At 46.9% G+C, this 20,391-nt stretch overlaps 1 protein-coding gene across 2 annotated transcripts; it reads right to left on the reverse strand.

Annotated features, from left to right (window-relative positions):
- Positions 1–520: 520 nt before the first annotated feature.
- Positions 521–6,830, reverse strand: LOC125523015 (factor of DNA methylation 1). Of its 2 annotated transcripts, XM_048688047.2 has the most exons (8): positions 6,697–6,830; positions 6,223–6,282; positions 2,631–3,523; positions 2,338–2,519; positions 2,038–2,127; positions 1,651–1,935; positions 1,342–1,551; positions 521–954 (listed from the first exon to the last, which is right to left on the reverse strand). In XM_048688047.2, the coding sequence occupies exons 2-8, from the start codon at positions 6,225–6,227 to the stop codon at positions 730–732; spliced, it is 1,890 nt and encodes a 629-aa protein (XP_048544004.1). In that variant the 5' UTR covers positions 6,228–6,282; positions 6,697–6,830; the 3' UTR covers positions 521–729. The 2 variants fall into 2 exon arrangements, with proteins under 2 accessions (XP_048544004.1, XP_048544003.1); XM_048688046.2 differs by lacking the exons at positions 6,223–6,282; positions 6,697–6,830 and adding an exon at positions 4,839–4,985.
- Positions 6,831–20,391: the final 13,561 nt, after the last annotated feature.

Consider the following 20,391-nt stretch of genomic DNA (forward strand, 5'->3'; position numbering starts at 1 on the left):
TTCTTATCCAATACATGAGATAGTGTGAAGATTACCTCTTTTGCGACAAAACTATTATGCGATTATGCCCCTAAGTCGTACCCCGACACATGAGAGATATAGCCGCATTGTGAGTGTTACAACACGGTTGCATGGTTTAGCACACAGACGAGGAAGAGGCCCTAATCCAACAGTTGGAGGACAGGACAACACAACAGATGTTCGGGATGTGACCGGCCAAAGACGAGGAAGAGGCCCTAATCCAACAGTTGGAGGACAACGCAACAGATGTTCGGGATGTGACCGGCCAAAAATTGGGCTGGCCAATCAAGCGTCAGCCATACAAAAACCACACGCGCCAAATAAATTCTCACATGACCAAACAAATTATCTAAAATTTGTGACTAAACCACATCTTCCAACTTTAGAGCAAAAGTGCTCCTCACAAGAAAATAGGTCGATCGCGTTCATGCATGCCAGATGCTAAAAAAACACTAAGAATGACAATAAAGCGATCCATTGCAGAAAAAAGAACCAATCATAAGGAAGAAAAAACGATTCATTGCAACCATTGTCTGCCAACTACGAATGGAATAGAAGGGGTTCCCATACATCACTGCTCTCAGACTGACTGAGCAGCACATAACTTGTCTTGCAGTTCACCAACATTATTAAAGGGAAACAGTTTGTCAAGTCCTCTCGAATCCCCAAAACGGAAAACCACTGCTTGTACCGAGTACGACAAGTTGATCACCTCTTACGCTTCGCCTTCCACTGCTTGAGGATATGCTCCACCACTTCTCCCATGCTAGCCTTCCTGTTGTCTTTGTTGTTCCACAGCTCCGAGACCACATAGCTGCCGCTGGCATTGTACTCGTTCATCTCCACCAGCGCGGTGGTCACAGCCTTGTAAACCTCTTCACCCAGCTCCTCCTTCAACCCCACCAGCTTCTCGTCGCCTTCGTCGATGATTTGCTGGGGGACACATCACATCATGTTATTGTTGATCATTGCAATATGTACTTGTCAGCAAGTGTTGATCATTGCAATAAGTACTTGTCAGCGAGTACTACCTCCGTCCTGGTTTATTGATCCCCTTTGTAATTTGTGCCAAATTTTGACCAAAAGATTTAACTAGCAAAGTGTCAATGCATGTCAACAAAAAATATACCATTGGATTCGTATTTGAACATAGTTTTGAAGGATATAACTTTTCGTGACATGCATGAGCATTTTGTTAGTTAAATTTATGGTCAAAATTTGACACAAAATACAATAGGGACCAATAAACCAGGACGGAGGTAGTATTTGCTTAAGACAGGAAGGCAACAAGATAAGAATCACTCCATTGATTGTTCATACCTCAGACTTTTCACCTGTGGTCACTATCTTAAAAGGGTGCCAATTAGCATCCCTCAGATTGTCTTGCCACATGGAGCAAAATTCAAGAGCTTTTGTATCCGCCTCCGCGCCATACTTTGGCTTGCAAGCTTCAATAAACGGCTTCTCATCCACTTGACCCATCCTCCTGATTCCAATGTTGCTACGAGGGCCCAACAGATCGACCAAGCCCTGTAAAACAACAAGCTCAAGATTTTAGTGTACAAAATTTTCCCCACAAAATGAGAACTGTTAAAGAGAACAAGTGTGTGTGCGTGTGTGTAACGTTACCGAAATAAGCTCTTTCTTTGCATCCTGCAGTTCATCATTGGTCATCCTTTCCTTGATGATCAGAGCTTGATTTAGCTCTTCCAGGTCTTCCATTGCGTCGATTCTATCCTGTAGATCCTTATTCAGCTCTTCAGTACGTTTCTTCACATCGACTCCCTCTCCCTCCATGTGCTTCACCACCTCCAGTTTGCCTCTAAGCTGTTGAATATCCAGCTCCAGCTGATGCTTCTCATCAAGCTGCTTCTCTAACAGCAAGATTTTGTTCAGAGCGGCTTCCTTCTCTTTCTGAAAATGAATTTGACATGTCAGGGTAAATTCTAGATTCTGGAATGGAAACTCTCAAGACATTTGAATGACACTAACAATTGGAAGGGTAGGATCGCATACCTTGTGTTTCTCAACAAGAAGCCGCACACCTTCATTGGCTTTTTCTTGCTCAATTCTTGCCATGTTAAGGGAGTCGTTTTGACCATCATTCTGAAGGGAAATTAGTTCAGCAGTAAGATAACTAGCCAGCTAGATTTTTCTACAAAAAGATCACCACAAGCATGCCAAAATGCTAGTATTCCGAGAACAATATCAGTATATTGTAAACAGAGTCAAATATTAGACCAAGAAAGCTATTCACTGAATTCCGGTATAAATGATGCATTTTATAGTAAACAGTTATGTGAATGAATTTCATACCTTCTTCCTCTCATTCTCCAGTTTTCTTCTTTCCATGTCAGTTTGAGCAACTATTTCACTTAGTTGCTTTGATCGCCTTCTGATGTCGTTCTCTTTCTCATCCAACTGCTTTCTCAGCTGATCAGTCTCATGGAAAATTTTCAACGAATGTTCACGGGCAGTTGACTGCATCTTTCGCATTTCTGCAGAGGAAACAAATAAAACATGATACAATGGACATGATCATATTCGCAATGCAAACGAGTGTACCATTAATACAGCAATTGCATGAGACTTCGGGGAGTGGGGGATACCTTCATTGTAGCGTTGGTCCAGCGAGTCATTGTCTTCCATAGCCCTCTGAAGAGCGAGATCCATCTGATTACACTTGCACTCAAGTTCCATCAAGTACTTGCTCTTAGCACTAATCTGGCTCGTCAAACTAGTTATGAGAGTGTCAGTCTTGCGGGACATCTCCTGTTGCAGTTCAGCCACTGTCTTGAGATCACCATTTTCTGACAAGAACTTGCCAACTGGATCATCTGCTTTGTAATCCTCCTCTTTTGCCAGCCAGGCAAACATGTACTTGTCACTTTTATTTGCCTCCCAATCCGTTTTACCCAGATGATGTGATTTGTAGGTGTTGTGGAATCCCAAGGCATCCTTGAACCCGATCCAATCCTTGTTGAAACGGACTATTGCAAAGCCAGTGTACCCGCCGTCAGGACAATGCACAGCATTGAAACGTATGGGTTTGTAACCGGCTAGCTGTTGCATTACAATGGCTCCACCTCTCTGTGTTTGCTCTACTGGAACATTGGCAAGGATGCCCATCCAGGGCCAAACAAACAGCTCCTGGTCCTGGACTGGCTTTGGAGGGTTGATCAGCGCCTCGGCCTGTCGCGGTGGCAACGAACCTGCTGCATCAGCATGATCAGTCTTGAGGTGACTGGCCAGTGCCTGATGGTTTGCCTTCACTTTGGCAGCACGGTTGGATGCGCCCACACCAATTGCGTGCTGAAGCAGCTCATTGTAGCGGTAGTCCTGCTTCTTCTTCCCAGGGCAGAACGGGCACCTAAACCTGTCGGCGCCGAACCTCGCCACAAGCTTGCCAGACTTGAGGTCCGTGTAGGCCTTCTCAGCATAGTCATCGATATCAGCGTCACTTAGCTCTGACGACTCGTCTGAACTGCACTCCATATGAGACCTGAAAATATGGGATGATCAGCTAGAAAAATTGCACCAAGCAGCAAGACAGTGGACTGACAGTAGAAGAAAAACATACTGATGTTTACACAAAGCAACTAGACAAGAAACAGTAAGCAGTTAAAACCCTGATGTTGTGTGACCAATTCACAACAACAAGAGGAGCAATGGTATGTAACCAATTCACAACAACAAGAGAAACACCACCTCTTGTGCCCACCAAGCGTGTTATTATAAATCAATAAATGCACACATATATGGAACAGTGTTGGAGATGTAAGCATGAGTAGTAGACCTGATTCGACGCTGCTCATACACACTGAGGGAGCGCATGCACATTCACATACCAAATCGCATCCTAAGGAGAACACGACTTAAGCATGCAGATTCGGGCTAAAGATCAAACGCCAGCACACCTCCTTCTCAAGGGCCACAAACCCTCTAAAGCAATACCCCAAACACGTCACGCACACACGAGCAAGAGAGATCAACCAAAACCAAAAGAAATACCGTGCGGTGCTGCCAACAAATAGTAGAGACCTAGCTAATTAGGCAGAACAAAAAGAAGCGAGACCACGACGGTGCTGCCAAGAACACCGTGTACCGTGCATCTCAGGGAAGGAGGCATTCAATCGTGGAGTAACAGAGCCATGGATCATGCTCTTTTTTTGTACGTTTGATCAAATAGTTGTACTGCATCACCCAAGCCTCCATTTATACACAGAGAGAGATGCAGGAACATGGGGCTTTGGTTCTTCTGTCTTAGCAGGCTGCTGCTGGATCTCATGCTGCTCGTTGGTGAGGAAAGGGATGGAGAGGGGAAGGGTCGGGCCTTGGAGCAGGTCGATGCGGCGGGTGGTGGCGTTTCCGGCGGTCTGCGACGGCATGGCAGACCTCATCGAGGGCGCGCGCGGCGGCAGCCAGGGGCGGGAGGCCGTAGCCGTGGCGATTTGCGTGATGGGGGTAGAGCGCCGGGCGTGCTTGTGGTTATCCCGCAGGGCTGTGGTCGCGGCCGCGGCGTCGATCTGGGTGAACGGTCGGCATTGGCGGCCGCCGTCGCCGCATCGACGGCGAGCAAGAGAGATCAACCAAACCCAAAAGAAAACCCAAATGAAATACTCCCAAAAATTAGTACTAGTTGTGCAGGGCGGGCAAGAGAGATTAACCAAAACCAAAAGAACCCAAGGAAAAGGAAGCGGAAAGAAAGAAGAGCAGAGCGAGCACAGATCATATCATACCATTGGTAAAAGAATATATTAGAGATGAAAAAGATGAAGGAGAAAAAGGAGGAAGATGAAGAGGGCCAAGAAAATCACCAGCAAGGTCTCGGTCTCTCTCTCTCTCTCTCTCTCTCTCTCTCTCTCTCTCTCTCTCTCTCTTGTTGTGTCTTGGTGGAAGCAGCAGCGTTGCAGCGTGCGAGATGGGGAAGAGAAAAGTGGGATGAATGGCAAGCGCCTCGCTGCAGCCCCCTCCCACGGCTTTCCTCTTATATATGCAAACGCGCGGCCCGGCGCAGGCAGCACGGTGCAACTACTCCTGGCAAAGCCCCATCGTGGCCGCACGCGCCGCATCCGACGGTGGTGGATCGGGCGTGGCCGTCTACGTGATCGCAGCGGGGGGGTGGTGGGCCAGCTGAGAGAGACACTGCGGAAATGGCAGGCCTTGCTTGTTTGCTTGTGGGCAGATGCGTTTTTTGACCGGCTGGCTGGCTGCCTGCCTGCCTGTCTGCTGGATTACGTGTGGCCTTGGCACTGGCTGTGGTGTGGCTGGCACAAGGAAAGTAAAGCAGGCACAAGAATTCCAACGGCCGGGCACCTCCTTCCCCTCTGCCAAACGCGAGCACGCACACTCCGCTATTATGAGTCCTGGTGCTACTATTAATCCTACCACAGCACTAATATAATACTTACAAACGGCAAGATCCTCTGCTGACCTGTCAGTCTAGCCGTCTAGGCATGGTGATTATGAAGAAAAAGAAACAGAGTCTGCTACTGTCACGCTCATCTCGGCTAATACCCAGCAAGGCAATTAGTCCCCGATTAGCGGGACAATACACTAGGCTGATTAGCTAGGCTGTCGCCTTGTACAAGCAACGCTCTTCAGTTCGTCCCATTCAGATCTCGCGTGAGAGCCAACTAACGCACGCACTCACTCGGTGTTCCGGTTCACCACAAACCTTCCAGTTAGTCTCGCTTCAGAAGGGCAGTTCAATTTAGGTAGTTGGGCCAGAAACAAATCTCCTACTTCAGATAAAAAAAAGAAACAAATCTCCTAATTCGGATAAAAAAAGAAACAAATCTCCTACTAGCAGTTTGTTGTTTCTTCACTGATACTAGATCTACGCTAACGCCCCTAAAAAACACAAGTAAATCTAGCCCGACTGTTCTAAAAAAACAGGTAGATGTAAACCAGGCCGGCCCATCCAGCCCATATGGCTGGGAAAATATGGATCTGGCGTACGAGAGGCCGGATTGGTGTGAGTGAAGTGCACCACGATCATCAACAGAAAAGGTATGTCTCAAAAAAAATCAACAGAAAAGGTTTTCCTAAAAAAACAGGAAAAGAAATCTCTCTCTCTCAAAAAAAAGAATGAATCCTCTTACGCCCCCAGTCACTCGGATGACACACACAGGAACACAAAGATGCAGGAATCATGGCAACAGAGAAAAAGAAGGAAGCAGAGCAAAGAAGATGCATTACCCCATCTCTTGGTGGCCTGGATGTTCTAGATCGGTGGATCCGACGCCGATTAATCAACACCTGCAAGAGATTAAAGACAAGAGGCAGAGAGATTAGGCCAAAGACAAGGAGGGCGGCGAAGCAAGTAAAGGAAGTTGCGCAAGAAGACTGATCGAACACGAACAAGAACAAGAAGTAGGCAGAGAACGAGAGGAACTGCCAGTAAACCAGCACGGGTCTAGACAGAAGGTAGATCGGGAACATATACGGAGACGAGCATCGCTCCCAAATAACATGGGGAAAAACTAGAACCGGCAAGAGAGATTATTAACCAAAAGAAGCCAGGGGAAAGGAGAGAGGCGGAAAGAAACAACACAAGAAAGAAAAGCAGAGCGAGCGAGAGATCATATCACTGGCAAAATTATCAGAGGAGAAAAGAAAGAAGAACAGAGGAGGACGAAGGCCGAGCAAGAAAATCACCACCCTCCCTCTTACTGATTGATTGAAGCGCGCGGCGAGACGAGCAGAGATGCGGCCGGGGAGGAATGGCAAGAGTCTCCTCTCCAAAAACCCTCTCCTCCTCTCAGTACCAGGTGGAGGTGCGGGAGTGCCCACGGTTTCCTCTTATAGGCAGAGCGCTCGGCCCGGCGCAGGGACCACGGTGCAACCACTTTGGGCAAAGCCCCATCCTGGCCGCACGCGGCGCATCCGACGGCGGGCGATCGGGCGTTGCCGTCTACGTGATAGCGCAGGGTGGTGGGCCAACCTGGCCTGGGGGTGCAGCAGCAAGACGGTAGAAAGACTGCGAATATGGCAGGCCATTGTTTTTTACCGGCTGGCTGGCTGGATTACGGCTGCTGCCACACCCAAAGTAAAGCAGGCCCATAAATTCCAGCTGCCAAACGCGAGTATGTACCGTACGCACTCCACCTCCACTATTATGAGTCTTGTTTGCTTTTTTTTTCTGCGATGACTATTACTATGAGTCTTGTTAATCCTGCTAATTTAGGCTCTGTTCGGATTCTTTCCGCTCCCCCACTGCAGCTCCCGGAGCGGAGGGAGCACCAGCACAAAAGCAGGGAGTGGCTTGAAACCAGCTCCCGAGCGGAGCGGAGTTTAAGGGACAGAAGAGTTTCCGAACAGGCACTTACACACGCCAAGCTAAACCTTCTGTTCACCTGGTGGTGACTCGTGGCAGGTCAGTCTGGGCCTGGGTACTATGTCAGTCAGTTGAACAACCACTCCCACTCTGTTCATCCCGATCGAGTCTAGCTCCAAAGTTTAAAATGGCACGACACGCCGTGCATGGACGATGGTGTCTCTCGCCTTCGTGTATCTACGCGACTACGCATTTTATTCATCTAGATTTCGCGTAGAAGTCCTTTCCTTCGATTTGTGCCACGTACTCTATTTTGTTGGATTCTACAGTACTCATTTTCGCGATGAGTAGTTGCATGGATTGGTGTCATGTGTTCTTCCATATCAGATTTGAATTCATAGTTTTATCGTGTTTTTTCTCGCGGTGAGTAGTTGTCTGGATAGGTGCCACGTGTCTTCTCATATCCGGTTTGAATTCATAGTTTACCGCGCTTTCTCGCGATGAGTAGTTTTCTGAATTGGTGTCATATGTCCTTCCATATCTGGTTTGAATCCATAGCTTACCGCACTTTCTCACGATGAGTAGCTGCCTGGATTAGTGCCACGTGTCCTTCCATATCCGGTTTGAATCCATAGCTTACCGCGCTTTCTCGCGATGAGTAGTTGTCTTGATTGGTGTCACGTGTTCTTTCATATCCGGTTTGAATTCATTGTTTATCGTGCTTTTCTCGCGATGAGTACTTGTCTGGATTGGTGCCACGTGTTTTTCCATATCTGGTTTGAATTCATAGTTTACCGCGCTTTCTCGTGATGAGTAGTTGTCTGGATTGGTGCCACGCGTTCTTCCATATCCGGTTTGAATCCATAGCTTACCGTGCTTTCTCACGATGAGTACTTGTCCGGATTGGTATCACATGTCCTTCCATATCTGGTTTGAATCCATAGCTTACCGCGCTTTCGCGCGATGAGTAGTTGTCTGGATTGGTCCCACGTGTTCTTCCATATCAGATTTGAATTCATAGTTTTATCGTGCTTTTCTCGCGATGAGTAGTTGTCTGGATAGGTGCCATGTGTTTTCCCATATCCGGTTTGAATCAATAGTTTACCGCGCTTACTTTTGATGAGTAGTTGTTCGGATTTGTGCCACGCGTTCTTCCATATCGGGTGTGAATCCATAGTTTACCGCGCTTTCTCGCGATGAGTACTGGTCTGGATTTGTGTCATGTGCCCTTCCATATCCGGTTTGAATTCATAGTTTACCGCGCCTTCTCGCGATGAGTAGTTGTCTGGATTGGTGCTACGTGTTTTTCCATATTCGGTTTGAATTCATAGTTTACCACGCTTTCTCGTGAAGAGTAGTTGTCTGGATTGGTGCCACGTATTCTTCCATGTCCGATTTAAATCCATAGCTTACCACGCTTCCTCGCAATGAGTACTTGTCTGGATTCATATCACGTGTCCTTCCATATCTGGTTTGAATCCATAGCTTACCGCGCTTTCTCGCGATGAGTAGTTGTCTGGATTGTTGTCACATATTCTTCCATGTCCGGTTTGAATTCATTGTTTATCATGCTTTTCTCGCAATGAGTAGTTGTCTGGATTGGTGCCACGTGTTTTCCCATATCCTGTTTGAATTCATAGTTTACCGCACTTTCTCGTGATGAGTAGTTGTTTGGATTGGTGCCACGTGTTCTTCCATACCCGGTTTGAATCCATAGCTTGCCGCGCTTTCTCGCGATGAGTACTTGTCTGGATTGATATCATGTGTCCTTCCATATCTGGTCTGAATCCATAGCTTACCGCACTTTCTCGCGATGAGTAGTTGTCTGGATTGGTGCCATGTAACGCCCTCGATGCGGCTATATCTCCCACGTGTCGAAGCACGACTTAGAGACATAACCGCATTGAAAGCAATGTCGCAAGTGAGGTAATCTTCACACAACCCATGTAATACAATAGGGGAAAAGATACATAGTTGGCTTACACTCGCCACTTCACGCAATACAAGAATTAAAGCATTACATCAACCAGATACAATCAAGGTCCAACTACGGAACCAAAATAAAAGAAGAACCCCAAATGCGACAAGGCCCCCGATCGACCCCAACTGGGCTCCACTACTAATCGACTGAAACGAAACAACATAAAGGACAAGATCTTCATCGAGCTCCTCCTGAGCTTAGTTGCGTCACCGGCACGGTTCAACGGCACCTGCAAGCTGGTTTTGGAAGTATCTGTGAGTCACGAGGACTCAGCAATCTCACACCCTCGCGATCAAGACTATTTAAGCTTATGGGTAAGGTAAAAGGTATGAGGTGGAGCTGCAGCAAGCGACTAGCATATATGGTGGCTAACATACGCAAAAGAGAGCGAGAAGAGAAGGCAAAGAACGATCGAGAAACTATGATCAAGAAGTGATCCTAGAACAACCTACGTCAAGCATAACTCCAACACCGTGTTCACTTCCCGGACCCCGCCGAGAAGAGACCATCACGGTTACACACGCGGTTGATGTATTTTAATTAAGGTCAACTTCAGGTTTTCTACAATCGGACATTAACAAATTCCCATCTGCCCATAACCGCGAGCACGGCTTTCGAAAGTTCATAACCCTGCATGGGTGTCCCAACTTAGCCCATCACAAGCTCTCACGGTCAACGAAGGATATTCCTTCTAGCGGGAAGACCCGATCAGACTCAGAATCCCGGTTACAAGACATTTCGACAATGATAAAACAAGACCAGCAAAGCCACCCGAATGTGCCGACAAATCCCGATAGGAGCTGCACATATCTCTTTCTCAGGGCACACCGGATTGTCCAAACTTCTGGTAGGCCAGCCCAGAGTTGCCCATGGTGGCCACCGACGGCTGACAAGGTGGACCAACACTCAGAGGAGCACTGGCCCGGGGGTTATAATAAAGATGACCCTTGAGCCGGCCCACTCAAGGGAAAGAAAAGGCTAGGTGGCGAATGGTAAAACCAATGTTGGGCCTTGCTGGAGGAATTTTATTCGAGGCGAACTGTCAAGGGGTTCCCATTATACCCAACCGCGTAAGGAACGCAAAATCCGGGAACATAACACCGATATGACGGAAACTAGGGCGGCAAGAGTGGAACAAAACACCAGGCATAAGGCCGAGCCTTCCACCCTTTACCAAGTATATAGATGCATTAATTAAATAAGAGATATTGTGATATCCCAACAAGTAAACATGTTCCAACAAGGAACAACATCTCCATGTTCCAACAAGGAACAAACTTCAATCTTCACCTGCAACTAACAACGCTATAAGAAGGGCTAAGCAAAGCGGTAACATAGCCAAACAACGGTTTGCTAGGACAAGGTGGGTTAGAGGCTTGGTTCAACAATATGGGAGGCATGATAAGCAAGTGGTAGGTATTGCATCATAGGCATAGCAAAAGAGCGAGCAACTAGCAAGCAAAGATAGAAGTGATTTCGAGGGTATGGTCATCTTGCCTGAAATCCCGCAAGGAAGAAGAACGAGTCCATGAAGAAGACAAACGTACGTAGTCGAACGGTTCCTCACAACGCGACGTTAACGGAACCAACCCGAAGAAACAACACCGGAAAGAAGCAAACACCATAGTAAACAACCATCACATAAACATGGCATGATGCACAACCAAGAATGATGCATGTCCGGTTTAAATATGCATGGCATGGCGAAGTGCACAAACAACTCTACAAGTTAAGAGGAGCTCAATATGCAACGAGTTGCATATGGACAAAACACCACATCAAATATTTAGTTCTCTCTCGGTTAGATACTCAACAAAATTAAATGTTGGTTAACATGGCAAGAGGTGAAGCATAACAAAACTATACTATCTAAACAAATTAAATGAGGCCGGATATAACCAACAACAAATCCGGTAAATCCTCATATGCATTTATCAATTTGGTGCAACAACAATTTTAAACATTTAAATGTTATTATCATGATGCGAATGACATGAGCAAGTTTTATGCAATTTTTATTAAGAGTTGACATGAGCATTATGAAGCATTTGGTCGTCATGGCGGAACAAAAAGGGTGCCACGCCAACTACCACGGAAATGGTGCCACGGCAACATTCCGGGTGATCCGACAACTCATTGAGATGTCGGTGCAAGAGAAAATGTGGATGAACGGATCATGCGAGGATGGTGGGGTGATCCCGGATACCGGGTTCCCCATGGGTCGACGGCATGGCAACCGAGGAGGAACGTGCAATGACAACTCGAACACGGTTCGAACATGAGCATCTCAAACATCGCAAGCATTCGTTACACGGACGTCGTCTCGGGTTATACCTTTGAAGTGTGCAAACGGGACGGTTCTCGATCGGTGCCAAGTAGAGGAAGTAGACGTTCTCGGGACGTTCGTAGTGGAAGTAGGGGTACATGACGACGGTAGAGGTACTCGTGATCTTGGCGGCGGTAGTCGTTCACGTTCGTTTTGGAGAGGTACTTGATGACTCCAACGTCTTCGGGGCGATGGTAGTTGTACACGGTCCACGAGACGTCGATCGTTCGGGGTCCGACTTGCGGGTCTTGCCGACATGAGGCGTTTTTGTGTAGAGGAACTTAGCGCATCCGAAGAGTCACACTTATCGTTGTGGGAACTTGGTGAATCCGAGGTTTTCGAGGGTCGTCGTAGTACTTGACGATATCCAGGACAATCTTGTGACTTGCCGGTCTCGACGAACCGTCAGGGTACTTTGTCTCGGGTTTTGGCGACGGTAGCGAAACTTGCGTCGGTCGTCGTGGTACTAGGGCCCTGATCTTGGCGTGATCCAAAAAGAAGACACGATGTTGGGGAAAGACCCGAAAGTGCTCCCGGGGTCAAACACAGGGTCATGCGCAGCGGTCGAGCTACCGCAGCTCGATGCAGGGGGCTGTCGTAGGGGAGGTCAAGGTCGCCGGAAACAGAGGCTGAGACGCGCCGGAGGTAGTGGTGCTCGCGGGTGTAGGGCGACCGGTGCTGGGGCTCCTGCTAGGCGCAGAGGACGCCGGGTGCGGGGCGTAGGTGCTCGAGGAGCTCCTCTCCTCGAGCGCTCGAGCGATGGGGACTCGGCGAGGAGGAGGCGCGATTGCGGCCTGGCGCTGCAGAGGGAGGCAGGAGGTGAGGCAAGGCACAAAGGCAAGAAGGCGCAGCGGCGACCAAGGTCTCGGCGAGGGGGTCGGGTGCGGGCTCTTGTGGCGCCATGGCTGCACATGCTCGCGGACGGAGCTGCAGGCACGAGCAGCCGAAGGAGGGCGTCGGCGTGGGAGAAGAAGCAGGGCACGACGCCATGGCGGAAGCAGCAGCGAGGAGATCGGGCGCTGCGCGTCAAGGGACGTGAGGAGGCGATGGGGATCGGGCACTGGTACGAGGGTCTCCTCCCCTGTGGCGGCGCTGGATGAAGGGGATCGAGATAATGGGGATCGAGGGGGATGGGGGAAAAGGCCTCGAGCGAAGGCCCCTGGCGGCGCTGGATGGAAAACGGAGGAAGGGAGCGATCGGGCTAGGGTTTGGAGGGGATCGGCCAGGCCTAGGGGGAGGGCGCCGGCTGGGCCTTGGGCCATCTCAAAGGAGGAAAAAAATAGGAGGCCTAGCAGGCTGGATTAAAAGAAAAGAAGGAAAAAAATGATTTTCCTTTACTATTTACAGAAAGGAGATAGAAGCAAAATATTTATTTGGAGGGCCAAATAAATACAAGCTGAGTTGGAAACTGGCATGGAGATACTTTGCCAAATTTCAAAGTGCCACAACTGGAATTGAAGTATTTGGAGAAGGATCAAGGACTTAGAATATTTGAAAAAATGAGAGAGATTTGAAATGCAAGTTTGTTTGGGTTGATCCCATACGAATGGAATATTTATTGTAGCTCCCTAATAATATTGGGAGACTTTGAATATGTTATAAAGAGAAATCACCATTGGGAATATCCCTCGATTTAAATAGATCAACGATCTATGCAATTTATTTAGTTGAGTTAAGAAAAGAAATGACATGATGGCATGATGACATGATGCAATGCACATGATGCAAAGATGAAATGCAACGGACCAAATGAATCACACGACGAAACCCGGAAACCCTGGAAGGCATCTGAAGCTCCGGTCTTGGGGCGTTACAACACTCCACCACTATGAGAGGATCTCGTCCCGAGATCTAGAATGGCACCGGAGGGACAAACGGAAGAGAAAGAGAAGAGGTAAAACTAAGTTGCTTCTTTGAGAAACGAGTGAAACCAAAGAACCTTGAAAAGGTTAAGCCATTTCGAGAAAAGAATACAACAGAGATGAACGAAATTGAAAGCACTCCGTTAGGAAAGAGGAACAAGGAAGAACAAAGTCGGACAGCACTCCGGTTGAAAAGAGATGCAAGGCTTGATAAGGCGAAAAGAACTTGAAGAAAGGGGCACAATACTCCGGTTAAAACAAGATAGGGAAGGAATAAGAATGATATAATTTGGATAGCACTCCGCCTGTAAATGGAAGGAATTGAACTAGACAAGATGAGAGGATACTTGAAAAGAGGACACAACACTCCTGTTAAAAGGATAAGCACAGAAAGAACACGATCCTGATAAAACAAGAAGATGGGTTGAAGAGAGCAACATCACAATGCCTCCGGAACAAAAGTAATAGTGGAATGAACGAAGGGAATAAAAAAACGAGAGCACGCTTACAACAAATGCTAGAACGGAGTTGTTGGAAAACCAACAACGAAAAGAATAAAATTGATATGGTCTTATGGGATACCTCTCAAATTATGAGGTGACAACCCGGCACTCACGGAAAAAAATTTGGATTGATAAGAACAAGGGGACGAGAAACTTATTTCACCGGGAGGATAAATGAAGAACTTGGATCATTTATAAGCACCATAAATAGCCACAATCCTTAGAGAAAGTTTTAGGTGAAATATAACCCAAGATAACTCCAATGGCAAGATTGATGGATTTAAAATATCTCATTCTTAACAACATGTGAATCATGGAACATGAACTCAAATTATCAAGAATGACATAATACCACCTCTATTGATATGGAAGAAAGAATTGCACTCCGGATTGCAAGATGAACAATACTTGATCTCCTTAGAAAAGAATCTCGATGAAAACTTCGAGAAGGGATAAAATCCTTGATGAACCATCATGTAGAACCTTCATTAGGAACTCCGGTAGCAAAAGAATGATCAAACGAAATGAAGGATGAAAAGAATAAGGTTGAAGCCTTGCAATGATTTAGATGGAGCTTCACGACGATATAATGCAGAAAAACTTGGAACTCCGGAAAAGAAAAGATGAAACAACTGAAATCAAGAATTTTGATGAACCTCCGTAATAAGGAATTAAATCACTTGGATGAAACAATAATAAGAATTACATTATGCTTATCCTTCACCAATTCAAATTGATGACAAGCAATGGATTTTGGCATACTACTTATTCTCGTAGAAAGGATTAAGATAGATATAGCACAAACTTGGGAAGATCTTCAACGAACCACCGGTAGGGTTGAAACAACGAATAAATTGATATGATAACGAAGGAAGAGAAGTCTTGAACGAACCACCGTAAGAATTAAAATGACCGAGGAAAAGATAAGGACAACACCGGGAAGAAATATAAAATGAACGAAGATGCTTGAGAGGATTTAGATACATGAGAACGAGGAGATCACGAGCTGAATAGACATCACTTGAACGAAGCACCGGTAAGATTGGAGAATGATATCTGAAAGCTGAGAATGAATAAACCTGAATTGATGGACTCCGGATAATCAACCTGAAAAGACTCCTGAATTGCACCGGATGGGTGAAAAGAATTGTCACAATCGAAAACAATTATGAGAGGATGGCCTCGAACTAGAATCACGAATCTTTGAAGAGAATGAAGCAAGATTTAAAAGAAACTCTTCTTCAGTTTTAAAATGTTGAGAATGATAATGAGAAACACCACCATGAATTGTTGATGCACTCCGGAATGAAAAATAGAAAAGGTTGAGCCAATGATGAAAGAATTTGAAAGATCTTGGAAAAAAGGCATTTGACTGATGGTAACTCCTTCTTACGTCAAACTTGGAAAAGAATTTGAGAATAACTCCGGGAAAATTAGAAGAGTCAGGTAAGATCCTGGGAAAAGACCTGTGGGTTAGGGCCCACTCAAAAGAAACACCGTTGAACAATTTAAAAGAGAGATTTCACCGGTTGAAATAAATGGCTTGAATGAGGTAACATCCTCGCAAGAGCTGGAACGAAAGCAGAGTGGAAACACGAATCTCCGAGATATCTTGAGCACTCCGGAACAATTGAATAGCAAGAGTGGATGATTAAGAGGTGCACCGGCATGAGAGAGCATTTGAACCGAGGAAATGATATGATCGACAAAGCTTGAATTGAATCCACCGGAGAAGAAAAAGAATGATGAATGATGAGCTTGAAGCTCCGTTAGAGTCTCCACGATAAATCACCGGATTGAAACTTGAAAGAAAAGGATGAAGAGACTTCACAAGAATAAAGGGTACTTGATTAAGACATCGGATTCCTTGAAGAAAAAGGGTGGGTGGGCGGGAAAACAAAGACAACTTGGGGATGGATGAAACAAACACCGTTGAGAAGAACTGATACTTGATCTTGCGGATGTTGCAATGATCGGATCCACTTGAAGAGAAGTACACCAGTTAAAAAGGATTGACATGACAGACTCGATGATCGAGAAGGATTAGTATTCACATCGAAGTATAAGAACACCATTTGGGGAAGGTATGGAATTAACATTTGACTTCAAAGCAACTCGAATACCACAACTCAAAACAAAACAAAAGGTTGGCTTGCAGAATAAGCCAGATCAAACATATGATAGAGATTTCATCTGAAGTTTTCGTGCTGGGGCCTACACCGGCTCGATCGTACAACACCATCATGTACAAGGCAGTGCACATGACATACGAAGCGTCCCCGAGTCGGCATAGCCAAGGACTCTTTAAGACACAACGAGACCACTGTAAAACCAACCGTGAATAGGCGGACCACTAGACGTCGAACCCCAATTTCGTATCATACATCTATCAGAAAGATATCCTAAGAGCTACTTGAATTCCCACTTATAAACTCCCGAAATTTTCCGGTTATGCAATCAGGTGTTGGGGATACAGGGGAAGCATAATTCTCACCCAAAAATAGCAAATCCTACATCCATCTGTATCCATCCTTCAACACATAACCAAGAAACCTTTGAAAATCGTCTACCTCAACCTTCGAAAAGCATCCGTTATACAAGTTATGGCAATACTCCCGAACTCCCGCCCCAGTACTGGGTGGCATCGAGGTTATCTCACCAACAACTGCATAAAAGAGATTTTCGATGTCGGCGAAACTAATCTCAGGTATTCCAGAACTGCAACGATAAAATTGTGACGACAACACCTCGGAGCTCAACTCCCCGGGACACTGCCACAACCCCTAAATGTCAGGAGGCACCAAGAACAATGTTCTCATCACAAAACCATCGGAACGATTCCAAGATACCCGCGTGATCCTAAATTTTTTTTAGTGAAATTTGAGAAGAGAAGAGTCAAAACTCTACGTCAGGATGCCTTACCAGAGCGATGAAGGGACTGGGGAGTAAAAGAATTCCTAAACTCTCTGATATATAATTCCTAAATGACTCAAAACATTTTTCTAGACTCAACAACGTCAGCTAATTCGATCAATCAGTGGGGGCTCCTAAGGTCGGGGAAGGCTCTGATACCAACTTGTAACGCCCTCGATGCGGCTATATCTCCCACGTGCCGAAGCATGACTTAGAGGCATAACCGCATTGAAAGCAATGTCGCAAGTGAGGTAATCTTCACACAACCCATGTAATACAATAGGGGAAAAGATACATAGTTGGCTTACACTCGCCACTTCACGCAATACAAGAATTAAAGCATTACATCAACCAGATACAATCAAGGTCCGACTACGGAACCAAAATAAAAGAAGAACCCCAAATGCGACAAGGCCCCCGATCGACCCCAACTGGGCTCCACTACTGATCGACTGAAACGAAACAACACAAAGGACAAGATCTTCATCGAGCTCCTCCTGAGCTCAGTTGCGTCACCGGCACGGTTCAACGGCACCTGCAAGCTGGTTTTGGAAGTATCTGTGAGTCACGAGGACTCAGCAATCTCACACCCTCGCGATCAAGACTATTTAAGCTTATGGGTAAGGTAAAAGGTATGAGGTGGAGCTGCAGCAAGCGACTAGCATATATGGTGGCTAACATACGCAAAAGAGAGCGAGAAGAGAAGGCAAAGCACGATCGAGAAACTATGATCAAGAAGTGATCCTAGAACAACCTACATTAAGCATAACTCCAACACCGTGTTCACTTCCCGGACCCCGCCGAGAAGAGACCATCACGGTTACACACACGGTTGATGTATTTTAATTAAGGTCAACTTCAGGTTTTCTACAATCGGACATTAACAAATTCCCATCTGCCCATAACCGCGGGCACGGCTTTCGAAAGTTCATAACCCTGCAGGGGTGTCCCAACTTAGCCCATCACAAGCTCTCACGGTCAACGAAGGATATTCCTTCTAGTGGGAAGACCCGATCAGACTCAGAATCCCGGTTACAAGACATTTCGACAATGATAAAACAAGACCAGCAAAGCCACCCGAATGTGCCGACAAATCCCGATAGGAGCTGCACATATCTCTTTCTCAGGGCACACCGGATTGTCCAAACTTCCGGTAGGCCAGCCCAGAGTTGCCCATGGTGGCCACCGGCGGCTGACAAGGTGGACCAACACTCAGAGGAGCACTGGCCCGGGGGTTAAAATAAAGATGACCCTTGAGCCGGCCCACTCAAGGGAAAGAAAAGGCTAGGTGGCGAATGGTAAAACCAATGTTGGGCCTTGCTGGAGGAATTTTATTCGAGGCGAACTGTCAAGGGGTTCCCATTATACCCAACCGCGTAAGGAACGCAAAATCCGGGAACATAACACCGATATGACGGAAACTAGGGCGGCAAGAGTGGAACAAAACACCAGGCATAAGGCCGAGCCTTCCACCCTTTACCAAGTATATAGATGCATTAATTAAATAAGAGATATTGTGATATCCCAACAAGTAAACATGTTCCAACAAGGAACAACATCTCCATGTTCCAACAAGGAACAAACTTCAATCTTCACCTGCAACTAACAACGCTATAAGAAGGGCTGAGCAAAGCGGTAACATAGCCAAACAACGGTTTGCTAGGACAAGGTGGGTTAGAGGCTTGGTTCAACAATATGGGAGGCATGATAAGCAAGTGGTAGGTATCGCAGCATAGGCATAGCAAAAGAGCGAGCAACTAGCAAGCAAAGGTAGAAGTGATTTCGAGGGTATGGTCATCTTGCCTAAAATCCCGCAAGGAAGAAGAACGAGTCCATGAAGAAGACAAACGGACGTAGTCGAATGGTTCCTCACAACGCGATGTTAATGGAACCAACCCGAAGAAACAACACCGGAAAGAAGCAAACACCATAGTAAACAACCATCACATAAACATGGCATAATGCACAACCAAGAATGATGCATGTCCGGTTTAAATATGCATGGCATGGCGAAGTGCACAAACAACTCTACAAGTTAAGAGGAGCTCAATATGCAACGAGTTGCATATGGACAAAACACCACATCAAATATTTAGTTCTCTCTCGGTTAGATACTCAACAAAATTAAATGTTGGTTAACATGGCAAGAGGTGAAGCATAACAAAACTATACTATCGAAACAAATTAAATGAGGCCGGATATAACCAACAACAAATCCGGTAAATCCCCATATGCATTTATCAATTTGGTGCAACAACAATTTTAAACATTTAAATGTTATTATCATGATGCGAATGACATGAGCAAGTTTTATGCAATTTTTATTAAGAGTTGACATGAGCATTATGAAGCATTTGGTCGTCATGGCGGAACAAAAAGGGTGCCACGCCAACTACCACGGAAATGGTGCCACGGCAACATTCCGGGTGATCCGACAACTCATTGAGATGTCGGTGCAAGAGAAAATGTGGATGAATGGATCATGCGAGGATGGTGGGGTGATCCCGGATACCGGGTTCCCCATGGGTCGACGGCATGGCAACCGAGGAGGAACGTGCAATGACAACTCGAACATGGTTCGAACATGAGCATCTCAAACATCGCAAGCATTCGTTACACGGACGTCGTCTCGGGTTATACCTTCGAAGTGTGCAAATGGGACGGTTCTCGATCGGTGCCAAGTAGAGGAAGTAGACGTTCTCGGGACGTTCGTAGTGGAAGTAGGGGTACATGACGACGGTAGAGGTACTCGTGATCTTGGCGGCGGTAGTCGTTCACGTTTGTTTTGGAGAGGTACTTGATGACTCCAACGTCTTCGGGCCGATGGTAGTTGTACACGGTCCACGAGACGTCGATCGTTCGGGGTCCGACTTGCGGGTCTTGCCGACATGAGGCGTTTTTGTGTAGAGGAACTTAGCGCATCCGAAGAGTCACACTTGTCGTTGTGGGAACTTGGTGAATCCGAGGTTTTCGAGGGTCGTCGTGGTACTTGACGATATCCAGGACAATCTTGTGACTTGCCGGTCTCGACGAACCGTCAGGGTACTTTGTCTCGGGTTTTGGCGACGGTAGCGAAACTTGCGTCGGTCGTCGTGGTACTAGGGCCCTGATCTTGGCGTGATCCAAAAAGAAGACACGATGTTGGGGAAAGACCCGAAAGTGCTCCCGAGGTCAAACACAGGGTCATGCGCAGCGGTCGAGCTACCGCAGCTCAATGCAGGGGGCTGTCGTAGGGGAGGTCAAGGTCGCCGGAAACAGAGGCTGAGACGCGCCGGAGGTAGTGGTGCTCGCGGGTGTAGGGCGACCGGTGCTGGGGCTCCTGCTAGGCGCAGAGGACGCCGGGTGCGGGGCGTAGGTGCTCGAGGAGCTCCTCTCCTCGAGCGCTCGAGCGACGGGGACTCGGCGAGGAGGAGGCGCGATTGCGGCCTGGTGCTGCAGAGGGAGGCAGGAGGTGAGGCAAGGCACAGAGGCAAGAAGGCACGGCGGTGACCAAGGTCTCGGCAAGG

Source organism: Triticum urartu, chromosome 7A, assembly GCF_056163025.1.
Source record: "Triticum urartu cultivar PI428250 chromosome 7A, HENAU_Tu73, whole genome shotgun sequence".
Classification (NCBI taxonomy): Eukaryota; Viridiplantae; Streptophyta; class Magnoliopsida; order Poales; family Poaceae; genus Triticum; species Triticum urartu.